The sequence below is a fragment of the Lutra lutra genome, chromosome 1 (assembly GCF_902655055.1).
Source record: "Lutra lutra chromosome 1, mLutLut1.2, whole genome shotgun sequence".
Lineage (NCBI taxonomy): Eukaryota > Metazoa > Chordata > Mammalia > Carnivora > Mustelidae > Lutra > Lutra lutra.
This window is the reverse complement of record NC_062278.1, coordinates 1,888,199-1,902,231: the sequence shown is the minus strand read 5'-3', so window position 1 is coordinate 1,902,231 and position 14,033 is coordinate 1,888,199. Positions and strand designations below refer to the sequence as shown.

The 14,033-nt window shown below is 59.5% G+C and overlaps 1 protein-coding gene across 8 annotated transcripts in view; it reads left to right on the top strand.

Moving 5' to 3' along the window:
* Nucleotides 1–14,033, top strand: part of TRPM2 (transient receptor potential cation channel subfamily M member 2) — a 51,674-nt gene that overhangs the window by 9,637 nt on the left and 28,004 nt on the right. For all 8 annotated transcript variants that reach the window (XM_047718589.1, XM_047718580.1, XM_047718608.1 and 5 more), the window contains 7 exons: nt 3,448–3,616; nt 4,165–4,345; nt 5,845–6,011; nt 8,763–8,943; nt 10,072–10,133; nt 10,954–11,154; nt 13,800–13,902. In XM_047718589.1, the coding sequence (XP_047574545.1) occupies nt 3,448–3,616; nt 4,165–4,345; nt 5,845–6,011; nt 8,763–8,943; nt 10,072–10,133; nt 10,954–11,154; nt 13,800–13,902 (1,064 nt within the window). The remainder of the gene's footprint in view (nt 1–3,447; nt 3,617–4,164; nt 4,346–5,844; nt 6,012–8,762; nt 8,944–10,071; nt 10,134–10,953; nt 11,155–13,799; nt 13,903–14,033) is intronic.

The following is a 14,033-nucleotide window of genomic DNA, read 5'->3' as shown; positions in this document are numbered from 1 at the left end:
TGCGGCGTTAAGAGGCTGTGGGTCTCCTAACCAACCCGTTCTTGGTGCTCTGTATGCACCATTGTTTTGCACTAGTTTTATGAATTATTCCTAGGGTCACCTGGAGGCTCAGTTGGGTGTCTGACTTGAGCTCAGGTCATGATCGCAGGGTCCTGGGATCAAGTGTGGGTTGGGCTCTGTGCTCAGTGGGGAGTGTGCTTGTCGCTGTGCCCCTCCCCTGGCTCACATGTGCATGCTCTCTCTCTCTCTCTCAAAGAAATAAGTAAAATCTTAAAAAAATTATTTCTAGAACCTTGTTTGACCCTCAAAGCGTTTGTTAGGGTGGGGGTCGGGGAGTGTACTGTTTTCCCCATCGACCGGCAGAGAAATGGAGAGTCAGAGCAATGCTCTACACTAGGTAATTGGCAGGCAGCCCAGCCATCCTTCCCCTGTGCTACCTGGCCCTGGTCTCACCTGGCTCTGGTCTCACCTGGCCCTAGTCTCACCTGGCCTTGGACTGGTTGTTCTGTCTCATTTGGATCTTGTCTTTCAGGTCACTAGATACTAGCAAAAAATCAGAACCTAAAAATTCATAATTTCCAATTAAACGAGGTGTAAAGAGCACATTCATTTCCTCTTTCTCCTGAAGCCCCAATGAATAGCAGTAAAGGAACAAGAAGTCTCAACCCATGAACATGAAGGGAATAAGAGAGGAGGTCATGGCTGATGGGAGGCGCACTCTTGCGGGGAAAGCAGAAACCAGAGCGGGGAGTCCCCGAGGTGGGGTTCTCCTGTGGCAGCACCCACGTTAGGCCAGCTGGGCCCCAGGTCCGGCTGCAAGGCTGGGCATCATGCACCTTGTTGGCCCTGTGTCTAGGGTTTTTTTAACCTTTTATTTCGGAATAATTGTAGACATTTGCAAGTTGCCGAGATACAACAGATAGCACCCCTGTTTCCACCGCGGGTTCTGCACTCATGTTCTCTGCCCCTGTCAACCTAACCCCTGGCAACCGTGAACCCATTCGTCATCTCTTAAACATTCTCGCCTCGAGGCTGTTACATAAGGAATCCTACCCTCACGATCTTTTCAGTGTTTCGCTCAGCACAAGGCCTTCGAGGTCCGCTCGGGTCGTTGCATGTGTCCAGTCTGCTCCTCTTCATTGCCGAGTGGTCCGGCCACATCCAGTTTGCCTCCAACACTATACCAGAAGTGAGATTTTTGAAGAAGACAAATAATTGGGTCTTATTCTTTTAGCCCACTCTGTCAATCTGTGTTTTTTTTAATTGGCATATTTAGGATATTATATTTAATGTAATTATGGATATGTTAGGATTTGAGTCTGCTGCTGCATTTTTCTGTTTTCAGTTTGGTTTTTTGTTTTTCTTTTTCTGTGCTTCCAGGGGGCTTGAACATGTCTTTGGAGTCCCACTTACCCTTCCTATTGTTCCTTCTCCCTTTCTGATATTCAACCATTCCACCTGCTAGCACTCCACTTCTGTTTAGAGAACGTCCTTTATCCCTCCTTTTTGGGTAGCTCTGCGGGTGATTCCCTGAGTTTTCCTGCAGGAGGATGTCCAACTTCCGTTTCCCGTGTGAATCATGTATTTGTTGAGTAGAGAATTCTGGGCTGGTAGGTTCTGGGTTTGTATGCCACTTCCTCCTTGCACTTCTTTTTGGTTTCTGTTGAGAAGTTGCTTGTTATTTGAATGATTTCCCCCAATACATAAGTTGTCATTTTGGTCTTGCTGTGTTCAAGATTTTTTCTTTTGTCTTCACTTTATAGAAGTTTGATTTCTCATATCCTGGTATGCCTCTCTTTGGGTTCATAGTGTTTGGTGTTCCCTCAGATTCTTGAATCTGTAGATTTATATCTTCTTTCCAAGTGTGGGAGATTTGGGCCATTTGTTATTTTTCTTTGCTGTAATAGGTAGTATTTTGTTTTGATTTCAGTTTCTAATTGTTTGTTACTGCTATATAAACATAAAGTTGATTCATTTCTGTTGATATTGTACCCTACAAATATGTTAGACTTATTGTCGGTTTTATAGCTTTTTATAGATTCCTTAGGATTTTCTACACTCAAAATTATTCATGTGTGAATAAGGATAGTTTTACTTCTTTTCCTATATGTGTGCCTTTTCTTTCTTTTCTTTCCCTCTTTCCCTTCCTTCTTTCTTCCCTTCCCTTTACTTTTCTTTCCTTTCCTTTCTGCCATTCTTTTAGCTAGGATCTCCAGTGCCATGCTGCCCAGCAGAGCTGAGGGGTCACCACCGTCTTGTTCCCAGTCTTCAAGACAAAGTGCTCGCCTTTCATCCTTGAGTATGATGTTAGCAGTAGGAGTTTCACAGATGCATTTTCACCAGGTTGAGGAAGTTCCCCTTTCTTCTTACTTCATTGAAAGTTGCTATTATAAACAGATGTTGAATTTGGTAAAACACTTTAGGCACCCATCAAATTATCATTAGACTTTTCTTCCTTATTCTGTTAATATGATAACGCAAACTTGCATTCCTGAGAAAGCTCCCACTTGGTGATAATTTTTTAAATGAACTTTTCAATGTTAATTCAAGTGTAACGTACAGTGGTTTCAGCTGAATGATACCATGATTCAGCACTTACATACATAACTCGGTGGTCATTGTGATTGGTCATAATTTCTTTACATGCTTTTCCAGCCCTGCCTCCTTTCTCTCTTCCCTCTGGGACTCTGATGACACGCACATTTGGTGTTTTGTCATAGTTCTGCAGGTCCCAGAGGCTCTTTATTTAGGTCTGCTTTCTCTCTGGTGTTTGTGTTGGGTTATTTCTATGTTCTATCGTCAAGTTTGTGGATTCTTTCCTCTGCCACCTTCATTCATTGGTGAGTTCACCTACTGATTTTCAAAAAAATTTTGGTTAGTTAGTGCATTTTTTACTTCTAAATTTCCATTTGATGTACCTTCTATTTCTTTGCAGAGACTTTATGTTTTTTTCATCTTTTTCAAGTGTGTTCATGATTCCTTGGTAAAGCATTTTGTGAAAGCTGCCATAAAATCCTTGTCAGATAATTCTAACATGTGTATCACCTTGACATTGGGGGCTGCTGTCTTTTCTCATTCTGGTGGAGATTTCCTGGTTCCTGGGATGACTAGTGATTTTCCATCTGAAATTGTGATATTTTGGGTGTTATATGTAAGATTCTGCATCCTGTGTTTTAGCAGGTCCCCTCTGACATATCTGTGCCCTGTGGGGATCGAAGTCCAAGCTTTTTCAGCCTGAGCTGTTACGTGGCAGGGAGGGGCTTCTTGTTCCTGTGGGCCTGGGAGGGATGCTCAGCTCCCCACTGGGCCTCCACTCACACTGTTGCTGGGGGTGCCTCCTCACTGCTGGGGGGTGAAAGTCCTGACCCTCCATTGGGCCCCTGTTGACGCCCCCGAGGGGAGCACAGAGGCAGCTTGCTTCCTCCAGTGACTGTGCGGTCTTTGCAGGAAGGTGGTGTGTGAGTGCGGACACACACGCCAGCAACACTTGGAGGAGGCCACCAGGCCCCACACTTTGCAGGGCAAAGATTGGGACCCCAAAAAACATGTCCAGGAGATGCCAACGGATGCCTTTGGTGACATTGTTTTCAAGGGCCTGGGCCAGAAGGTGGGAAAGGTTGGTCTTCCTCCCTCTGTTGTTCTCACTGTGGACTCGTGCCAACCTTCTGTGATCCGAGGTGGCCAGGACTTCCCGGTGTGGGAGAGAGGCGGGCTGAAACCCGAGGCATCCAGCCTGCCAGCACTGGGGGAGGGGTGGGCGGGGGCTCCACAAGGCTCACAGGAGACCCACGGGGCTCTCTGAGTTCTGGGTCACCACGGGACAGGGTGGGCCTTGGGCTGGGTGTGTCCTACAGCAGAGAAGCAGGGTGGGGAGGGTGCTGTGGGCACAGGGCTGGGCTAGGGGGGCTGGGAAGGTGCAGCCGGTCTCCTCAGGGTGGCCTGTCCTCCCGCTGGGCCTTGCTTCTGGGCCTTTGCCCCTTCTCCCTCCTCTCAATCTGCGTCCTGTTTGGGCCTGGACACTTTGACTCACTGGCGTAGACCCAGGGTGGGAGGTGCCCATCCCGCTGGCGGGGCTCTCAGACACGGCCGCGCGGCTCTCTCTGGGGCTCAGCTGTCCACCCGCTGACCCAGCGTGTCCTCTGCTGTCCTTTGACTTCCCTGCAGTACGTCCGCCTCTCCCAGGACACACCCCCCAGCGTGATCTACCACCTCATGACCCAGTACTGGGGCCTGGATGTCCCCAACCTCCTCATCTCGGTGACAGGTGGGGCCAAGGATTTCAACATGAAGCCCAGGCTCAAGAGTGTGTTCCGAAGAGGCCTGGTCAAGGTGGCCCAGACCACAGGTAGCCCTTGGGTCTGGGAGCCATGGGTGGGCTGAGCAGACAGCACTGGGGTGTGGGGACCAGAGCAGCCCTGGGGAGTCCCCAAGGCCATGCCCTGCTGGGTCAGACTTGCCCAGCCCTTCCCTGCTGGCCCACAGGGGCTGCTGCTCAGTTGCTCATGGGGTGGACACAGCTCTGGCGAGCTCCTGGCGGCCCCACCTGGCTCTGCATCATCAGGAGGCCTGAGGCAACTATGAGCCAATGGGGGGCTGGTGGAGGAGGCTGCAGGGTTTGTCCTCATCATGGGGATGTCCGTGAGGGTCTCTGTTAACCAAAGCACTGTAGCCTAATCCATCTGTCCACATCTGAGAGGGAGGAACTGCCATGCGAGGGGATGGCCTTGGGGTTCCGTGTCCCCCAAGGCCACACTTCCAGGGAGCCCAGGGCAGGGCCACGGGGTGTGGCCCTTGGCGCTGTGTCAGAGTGATGCTGGAGCCGTAGCCACGGTGCCCACGGCCTCCAAGGGGGCTACACTGGGTCGGTTCATGGCTGGGTTCTGGGTTCTGGGTCCAGGTGACTGGGGCCACCCCGGGAAGGCCGACCCTCCTTCTAGGCTCTGGCTTTAGCCACGCAGGAGGGCCACGCCCTCTGCTTGGTCCTTGCCCCGAAACAGAGGCTCGGTCTGAGTCCTCCTGGAGTCTCCTCACTTGCGGGACCAGGCTAAACGCGTCCGTCACCCAGACACGCTTCTGACTGGGGCTGTGAACCCATTAGGGGCTCACCTGTCCCGCAGGTCATCTCAGGTGACACGCCTTGATGGTTATCTCGTTAGCATTCAGTAGCAGTGTCCCCACACCAAAGCCCAAGCCACGTGTTTGAGCGGGTTCCTCATGGCACCGCCGCACAGAACTGGGGGGGGGGGGGGGCTTCCTCCGGGCAGAAGACAGACAGGGGTGCGGCAGAAGCGGCTGTGACACAATCTCGCGGCACCCAGGCCTGGCGTCCCTTCTCCTTGCCTGTCCGGGATGACCAGAGCCGGTCCCCTGGGTCAGGCTGGACCACGGCAGGGAAGGGGGTGCCCTGTGGGGGCCACTGCGAGCCGCATGCCAGTGGGCACCGTGGTGAAGTGAGGAGGTTGGGAGCTGGGGTTCAGGCCGCCACACTCAGGCCCCAGGAACCACGGGGAAGAAGGGACATTTATGTCTTGGAGTAGAAGAATTCAGACAGATGTGTTCCCCAGTGCAGGACAGAGAGAGACATCGGGCAGGTGGTGAGAGAGGCCTGCAGTCCCCGTCCCTGTCCCCCACTCCCGGCCTGGGCAGGTGGGAAGCCTTGGCTCCCGGAGCTGCACATCGAAGGCAGGATCACAGTGCGGCTTCCTCCGTGGTCCCGGCCCTGAGACGCTCCTGACGAGGAGTCGGAGAGCCCAGTGGAGGCCCCGCAGATCCACGGGAGGGAGCACCAGGGTGCCAGGGTCAGGCTGGCGAGTGGCAGGCGCTCACCTCTGATCCTCTCCCCAGGGGCCTGGATTATCACTGGAGGGTCCCACACGGGCGTCATGAAGCAGGTGGGCGAGGCGGTGCGGGACTTCACCCTGAGCAGCTGCCACGATGAGGGAGACGTCGTCACTGTCGGAATTGCCACGTGGGGCACCGTGCACAACCGAGAGGGCCTGATCCATCCCTCGGTGAGCTCAGCAGCCCCCCTGGGGTGCGGGTCAGGGTCAGGGCCTGATCCATCCCTTGGTGAGCTTGGCAGCCCACCCCCCCCGGGGGTGCGGGTCAGAGGAGGTCAGGTGCGGAATCCCACTAGGTACAGCAGGGGACAGGCCTCCGTCTGGACCCCAGGCTAAGTGCAGTGGGGAGGAAAGGGCCTGGCCAGGGGCCCAAGAGACCGGGGCTCATGCCCGGCCGCACTGCAGCCCCTGACGGCCGGGCCAGCAGCTAACTGGGCTGGGCACCTTTATGACCACGGGACGGCTCCAAGCAGGAGCCTCAGGGCCACCACGGGTCATCCCGACAGCCGTTCCGACAGGACACGGATTTCGCAGACGGCAGGATCTGTCCAGATTGGGGTGCACTGAGGCTCTGCGGTGGCCCCAGCCCAGAGCGGTGTGTGGCAGTCATGGCCACCGGGCGTGTGGAGGAGGGGGCGGTAGTGGAAGGCCAGCCGTAGAACACGGAGACTCGCGTTGGAGAAGGTCATCGGTTCCTTCAGCGAGAGTCTTAAAGGATGCAGCGGGTTTGGCTCGATGAGCGCACGTGCACTTAATTCGCACAGTCGGGGACGTTCCGGGAACACACTGGCCTGATGGGCCGTGAGCAGGGACTTACAAGTGGGGGCCTCCCGCCTTCCGGGCCACCGAGTGCTCTTTCCCAGGAAGAACCTTCTGGAACGGGGACTGCTTTTCCCTCATGGTTACTGGTGATTCGGCCAGCCTGCCCCTGGTCTTTGTCCTTCAGTGGTGGAGCCGCCGGGGCGCTCAGCGGGGCAGGACTGGTTCCACCTTGCGTGCTCCTTCTGGGGAGTGGAAACCGAGGCTGAGAGATGGGGTCACCTCGGAGACCACTCTTGACTTTCTCCCCGTGACACCTCCGTGCCATCCTCTGCGGACGACAGGAGTGCATGCGCTGGCCCCGTCCCTCCTGGGTCAGTGTCCTGGGGCTGCTGGAACCGTGATCGCAGATGTGGCCACTGAAAGCCGCAGAAATGCATCCTCCCGCTTCCGGACGCCAGAGGTCAGGAATGAGGTCAAAGTGTGGACGGGCCGTCCTCCCTCCAGAGGCTCTGGGGAGGCTGCTTCTGCCTCCAGACTCTGCTGCCCCCTGGGCCTGCCCTGACTGGGGTTCTGATGTCTTTGGACGACAGGGGCTCAGCCCGTTGCAGGCGGCCCTCAACCCCCAGAGATTCACGTCCATCCCATGTGCAAACTATATTCACCCCATCCCTAGGCTCTCCACACATCAACCCATTACAGCACCTGCTCAGCCAGAAAGTCCCCGATCCCAGCCTCTGGATCCTCCAAGTCCGGCAGGAGCGACACTTTGCGTGTGACCCATCCTGGGACAGCAGCCCCCTCGTGTGTGGACCCGTGACCCCGGGAAACAAGCTACTTTCTTCTGGAACACAATAATGGGACGGGCAGCCTAGGGCTGCTGCCCATTCTCATCCCAAAAGGGGAACATGCCAGGAATAAAGGGGTCCTGGTCGCTGAACTCTGGAGTCTCTGTGACTTGAGGCCCAGCTTCCGCCTCATCCATGACCCTGCCCCGGGGATGATCGTGCCATTTCCTTGAAGGTTATCTGCTGGTTTCCCGCCTGCCGTGGTCTGGGAGTCTGACATCCTGTGTCCCTTCAGTCCTGGTTAGCCAGGCTTCCGCTGACACGACATCCTGTCTTCCTGGCGTGTGTCCTGTGCCGCAGACACGGAGCTGGCCCTCAGCGCCTTCGTGGGTGATGCCGCCTCTGTTCCAGGCTCCTCGAGGTGGTGGAGCCCAGAGCCACGCGCCTCCCATGCCATCCCCAGCGAACGTCCAGCCCCGCCGGGGGGCAGGCCTCCTGTCGGCGAGCCGGGAGAGTGCAGGCCGCCTTCCCAAGCTGGACAGGCTGAGCGCGTCCCAGGTCCTCAAGTCACGGTTCCCTCAACGTGCCCCCTTCCTCAGCAAGAAGAAGCCAGGGGGCACCTGCCCGCTGCTCGTCCGCGTCCACGCCCGTCACTTACACTCGTGCCCTCCGCACAGTGGCCGCGTGCAGCTCAGGGAGCAACCGTCATCCTCCCGTTTCCAATGCTGTGGTCCTCATGCCCTCTGGGCCGGCCCAGCAGCCCCTCGGCCTCCGTACACAGCTGGAAGACCAGAACCGCTCGCTCCGCCTGCTCACCCTGCCCTCCGCCAGCGCCGGGGCCTCTGCCGCCGCGCTCCCACCAGGTCCGTTCCAGGCTCTCCCGCCACGTGCTGTGTTCTGCCAGCCTCCACTGTCACCGCGGTCCGGAACCCTCCCGCACCTGCGACAGCGACACCCCGATTCCAGCTGGAGGCCGCACGACGGGGGTCTCTCCCTCTCCTGGAGGCGGGAGCTCGGAACCCCTGTGGCTCGACCCCATGCAGGCATCGGGAGCTGTCGGGGAGACGCGCTTGGTCTGGCATTCACAGCTGCGGGGCCCGTCCCCCGGTAGTCTGTCTCCCTCTGCCACCCCGGGAGGTGGCGTTTAGGACCTGCCCGGACCCTTCAGGATAATCCTCCCGTGTCACCATCCTTTATTTCATCAAATCTGCAGTGGCTGTTTTTCCAAATTAGGTAACATTCGTAGTTTCCAGGGTTGAGGGCTTCCTGTTTTTGGGGGTCAGTATCCAGCCTCGCAGACCACCCACCCAGTCCTAGCATTCCAGACGCAGAACTCCCCGTCTCTCTGTGCCTGACGCGTCTCTGCTGTCCCTAGGGCGGCTTTCCTGCGGAGTACATCGTGGATGAGGAAGGCCAGGGGTGCCTGAGCTGCCTGGACAGTAACCACTCCCACTTCATCCTTGTGGACGATGGGACCCACGGCCGCTACGGGGTCGAGATCCCCCTGAGGACGAAGCTGGAGAAGTTCGTGTCGGAGCAGACAAAGGAAAGAGGAGGTGAGTGGCGCGTCGCTTCGAGGCTCTCCGTGTTGGGGGGAGCCGGCTGGTCAAGGGGCCTGGGGCATGGCGGGCCGTGAGCAGGACGGTCAGCAGGTGGGGTTCAGGGGCGCCCTGAGACGCCTCTGGACTTGGTCCCACCGTCTCTCCACACCCGCTCAGCGGGGACGTGTCTGTCACCCGGTTTGACCGCTGGAGGGAGGTCGGGCAAGCCCTCAGCTCTCCTGCTCGCTCGCGGGCCGTCGACCACCTACAATCACGCTACGCCCCCGCGTGGGCTCTGTTCAGAAGCGAGAACATGCAGGACGCGGCCCTGACGTCGGTCCCGTTGTGGGTGAGATGGGGGGGTTCCAGGTGCAGGGATTCAAGCAGGATTTGTGGGGAGGAGAAGGGACCCGGAGCGGCAGGTTCCCGGCTCCATGGTGGGGGGGTGGGGGCCTTTGAGCAGCGAGCAGTGGTGCCCCCCGAGGACTCGCCAGCTTGGCATGCGGGGCCCTGAGTGCAGGCGGCTGGGACACCTCGCCCTTCTCCGTCCTGGCGTGAGGCTGACGCTAGGAGGGCAAGGGGGTGGGGGGTGGGCAGAGCCACCGCAGCAGCACCTGGACGCACAGTCTGCTGCCCAGGAGGGATTTCCAAAGTCCTCCGCTGGCGGGAAGGGAGGGAAGGTTCAAGGCAGGGGGGAGGGTGGGCCAGAGGACGGAGGTCCCGAGCCGCATTCCCCCCCACCGGTGCCTTCTGCCCACCGGCTCAGTGCGTCCCCATGTCCCCACGGCGGGCCCAGATTTGAGGCCCCATAAAAGGGTTGTGAGAGAAGCACGCTGGTGCTGGCGGCCGGCCAGGCAGACAGCCCTCCTCCCCTCCAGCCCCAGAAGGGACGCGGTAGGCGATGGGACGGGGTGGGGGGGCGACTCAGACCTTGGATCTGTTCTCCTGACACGGAGCACGCGGGCCTGGCCGGCCGCTGAGGGCAGAGCATCAGCCTTTGGAAGCTCCTGAGAGTCTTCCGGGATCTCCCATCCTGTGCACTGGCCGGGATTAAGCTGGGGCCAGTGGGAGGCAGGCGAGGGTGCCCAGGTGGGCGACCGAGTCCCCATGTTCCCTAAATCGGGGTTTCTGGCTCCGTCCTAGGTGTGGCCATCAAGATCCCTGTCGTCTGTGTGGTGCTGGAAGGGGGGCCCGGCACCCTGCATGTGAGTACCGTCTCGGGGGTGGGGCTCTGGAGGTCAAGCTCACAGCTGGCTGGAAGGCCCGGCCAGCATCCCGCAGGGCCCTTAGGAAGGGCGGGGCCAGGAGAAAGGGAGGGGTGCGTGGCAGGGCCCTTCCTGGCGTGGTGGGAAGGTCGGCTTCGAGGAGGAGCCTTGCCAGGGGAGGGCGTTATGGCTTCGGCCCTGGGTGTCCAGCCAGGAAGAGGGGCCCCAGGAGGGAGCGGGATGTCCCCTTGCTTCTAAGAGCCCCGGAAGGGTTCCCGAAGGGGTTGCCCTCAGGCTCTGCCCTGGCCCCATGGGACCACAGCCAAGTGTAAGGCAGGCTCCCACGGAGAAAACAGACCATGGCGTCTGCCTGGCCCTGCTGGGGGACCACTGGCCGACTTCACAGATACCACCTAGACCTGCCTCGTCGGCCTGGGGGATGTCCTTCCCGTGGGGGGTCTGAGGCCCTTCCTGAAGCTGATCTCGCTGTCGGTGTCTGGGGTCTGCCTAGAGGGGTCCTGGTCTCACACTGGGCCTGTCCGAGGGACAGGTCAGGCGGCACACTCTCCCGCAGCACAGATCGATGGGTCGAAACGTCGTGGGGGTTCTGTTTCGGGGGTCACAGTCCACCCAAGCAGCGGGCCTGGCTGCTCTGTCAGGACGAGCGGCTTTGCCTCTGCGGGCAGAGGAATGCTCCCAAACCCTGTGTTTTCGGTACACTTCACGGGAGCCCCTTAGCCCTGACCTCAAGCCACAGCACTAGAGAAGTCTCTGGCTCAGGGAGTGTCTGCACAGGGCTCACAGGAGACCTGCCTTGCAGACCATCTACAACGCCATCACCAACGGCACCCCCTGTGTGGTCGTGGAGGGCTCGGGCCGCGTGGCCGACGTCATTGCCCAGGTGGCCGGCCTGCCCATATCCGAGATCACCATCTCCAGGGTTCAGGAGAAGCTCAGCCTGTTCTTCCAGGAGACGTTTGAGACCCTCAGTGAGAGCAGGATTGTCGAGTGGACCAAAAAGGTCAGCAGTCTTGCTGGGGGAGGGCTTGGCCTGAGCCTCTTGGCCCTGGAGGTTCAGGCCGGGCTGGGGAGCGACGGGGGATGACAGTGCAGCTGTTCCGGAAGAGATGCCTGCTGGGAGGAGGCCGCTGCTTTAGGCAGGGCAGGGGCAGAGGAGTAGGGAGTCGAGATCCAGGCCACAGGGGCGCTGCCAGGTGACAGCCATGGGCACAAGGGTCTGTCACAGCCTGCGAGCCTGGCGAGTTCCCGCCTCCCCCGACCCGGGGCAGATGAACGGAGGCGTTAGAGGGCCCGAAGGGCAGGGGGGTGGGTGAGGGGCTCTGGGGTACCGTGCGGCACCCGGAAGGGGCTTCATGGGCACCCCTCAGCTAGAGGCATCGGCAGGAGGGGCCCCTCCTGGGGAACCTGCAGGTGCAGAGAGCAGGGAGCCTTCCAGGCCACCAGGTGGTCACAGCGGTGATGGTGACTCGATTGTCCTGCATTTCAGTAGTTTTGCCCTTAAATGCAGTGACTTTGTCCTTTTACGCCCAAGGTGGCAGGTGAATTATTCCCAGACGGGGACGACTCTGCAAGGGCCCCTCAGGGGGTCCTCGCAGTCGGCCGGGGTGGGGTGGGGGTCGGCATGGAGGGGTGTGGCTGGATCGGCCCTCGCTGATGCCCGCAGCCCCGGCCAGCCCAGGGGACTCCTCTGGCTCCCAGGGCCACATGGCCCCCGCCATCCCTGCTGCTCTCTGAACCTGGGGCTCCGGGCCCACCTGTGAGGCCCCTGACCTCTGTTTCACAGCCGGTTCTTGGTTGGGGGTGGGGGCTCTCGGGCCCTTGGCTTCCCCAACCAGCAGCTCTGTGAACAGCCAGCCAGCTTGTGAAAACGCCTGCACGTCGGAGGTGTCACGTGTCCGACGGGCGTTTCTCAGGGCAAGTCTGTAGACCAGCTTAGCTTGTCCCACGGTGTCCAGTCGCAAGCCGCGCGGACTGCGTGCCCTGCAGGGACCCAGGGACGCCGTGGTCGGCCACGTGGAGGGGCACGTGAGCCTGGGGAGGCCTTGGGCCCTGGCAGGGGCAGCAGGGCTCGCTCTTGAGGGGACAGATGTGGTTTTTCGGGGTCTCTGTGGGTGGCACAGTGACCTCGTTCTCGTGGACGCGTGCTGCGGTCTCTGAGCGACCGCGTCCGATCCCGATGTTGCCTGAGACGTTTTGCCCTGAGCACAGCTCCGCCTGCAAAGATGCCGAGGTCCGGCAGTGAGCATCGGCTCGGCTCCTGATGGCGCGGGGGGGACTGGGCAGACGCGCCCTGGGGCCTTTCCCGAGTCAGTTTATAAATTATTCAGGCAATTCTTAGAACTGGTCCTAACCCAGTGCTGTCAACAGGTGCCTGCTTCTATCCGCTCTCCGTTACTGACTCAAAGCCCTAAAAACAGTCTCGTACGAATCCGTCTCAAGCCTCGCCGTTCACTGTCATTCTTGTTCTGGGGGACGGGGGCCCCCAGCTACAGAGTCACTATCCGATATTCATTCAACAAACCTCAGAGCGATTGGTCTACACCGCGGGTGGCAGCAGGAGTGAATACGAGGGTCTTGCTCCCCCTGCTGCTGCCGCTGGTGGGCGCCGACATCTGCCGCGGGGGCTGGGGCTCGTGCGGGGGGCTTGCCGCCGACGCCAGAGAGCTGTGTGTCAACAGGAAATTGTTGGCTCTCTCTGAACGCTGCTTTTCTTGTCCTGAAAAAATGGACAATTATTGCTTAAGCCCAGAGGACAAAGTGGTCAGCGCTGTGTCCACACACCTGAGCTCCATGCTGGGAGCTACTCTCACTCCGACCCAGGGCTGCGGTGAACTCAGGAGATGTTATTTCAGTGGGCGGGATGGGGGGGTGTTGGGGAGGGGGATGGCAGGGGGAAGTATTTTGGAGTCGATGAGAAAGGTGGCCTGAGGGATGGGGAAGGTTGGGGTCTTAGAGGAGGTGGTGGGAGGAGGGAGGCCACCTTGGAGGTGGGAGGTGGGGCCAGGCTGGGGGCAGAGGCAGGGGTGGGGGGAGGCGAGGCTGGGCGAGACCGGCTGGGGGGCTGGGGAGAGAGGTGGGCAGCTAGGCTAGATGTGCTTGTGAAAGGCCCACCCTGGTCTCTAGGTGCACAGAGCGGGGCGGTAGGCTCAGAGATGATAGATGGAGGGACGGAGGGATGTAGTAGGTGGCTGGACATACGGACGGGTAGGTAGGTAGGACGGACGGACGGGTGGGCACGTGGACAGGCCGGTAGGTGGGTGGGGGCTGACTGGATGGTTGGGTGGGCAGGCAGGCAGGTAAGCAGGTGAGGAGGGCGGGGCCCCGGCAGGAGGGGGGTGGGGGGGGGTTTCAAGGTCAATGGTGTTGGGCCTTCGGCAGACAGTCTCGGGTCGGGGTGAAACTCCTGAGCCCTGGGGGTGTTTCCACCGGTGCCTGCTCGAGAACGGTGCCTGTTCAGTCCTTACGTGTCTTCACCTTCACCGTCTGGGCCGCGGGGAGGCGAGGCGCTGTGCCCAGGCCATCCCCGCAGGCCGGACTCAAGCCGGGGCTCGGCCGTGGCCTGGGGTCTCAAGTCTGCAGGTGACCCGTGAGGAGGCGGGGGCCCGCTTGTCCCCCCAGAGCCCACTCTGGCCGTGTTTGTTGCAGATTCAAGACATCGTCCGGAAGCGACAGCTGCTGACCATCTTCCGGGAAGGCAAGGACGGCCAGCAGGACGTGGACGTGGCCATCCTGCAGGCCTTGCTGAAAGGTGAGCGTCAGGCCAGTGGGGCGAGAGGGGGAAGCGGAAGGAGGGGGGCTCAGGACCCCAAGTTTGCATGAGCCGAAGAACCGAGCCCTGGTCAGACGTGCTGGTCAGAGGGCAGCTGGCGGTGGACGGCA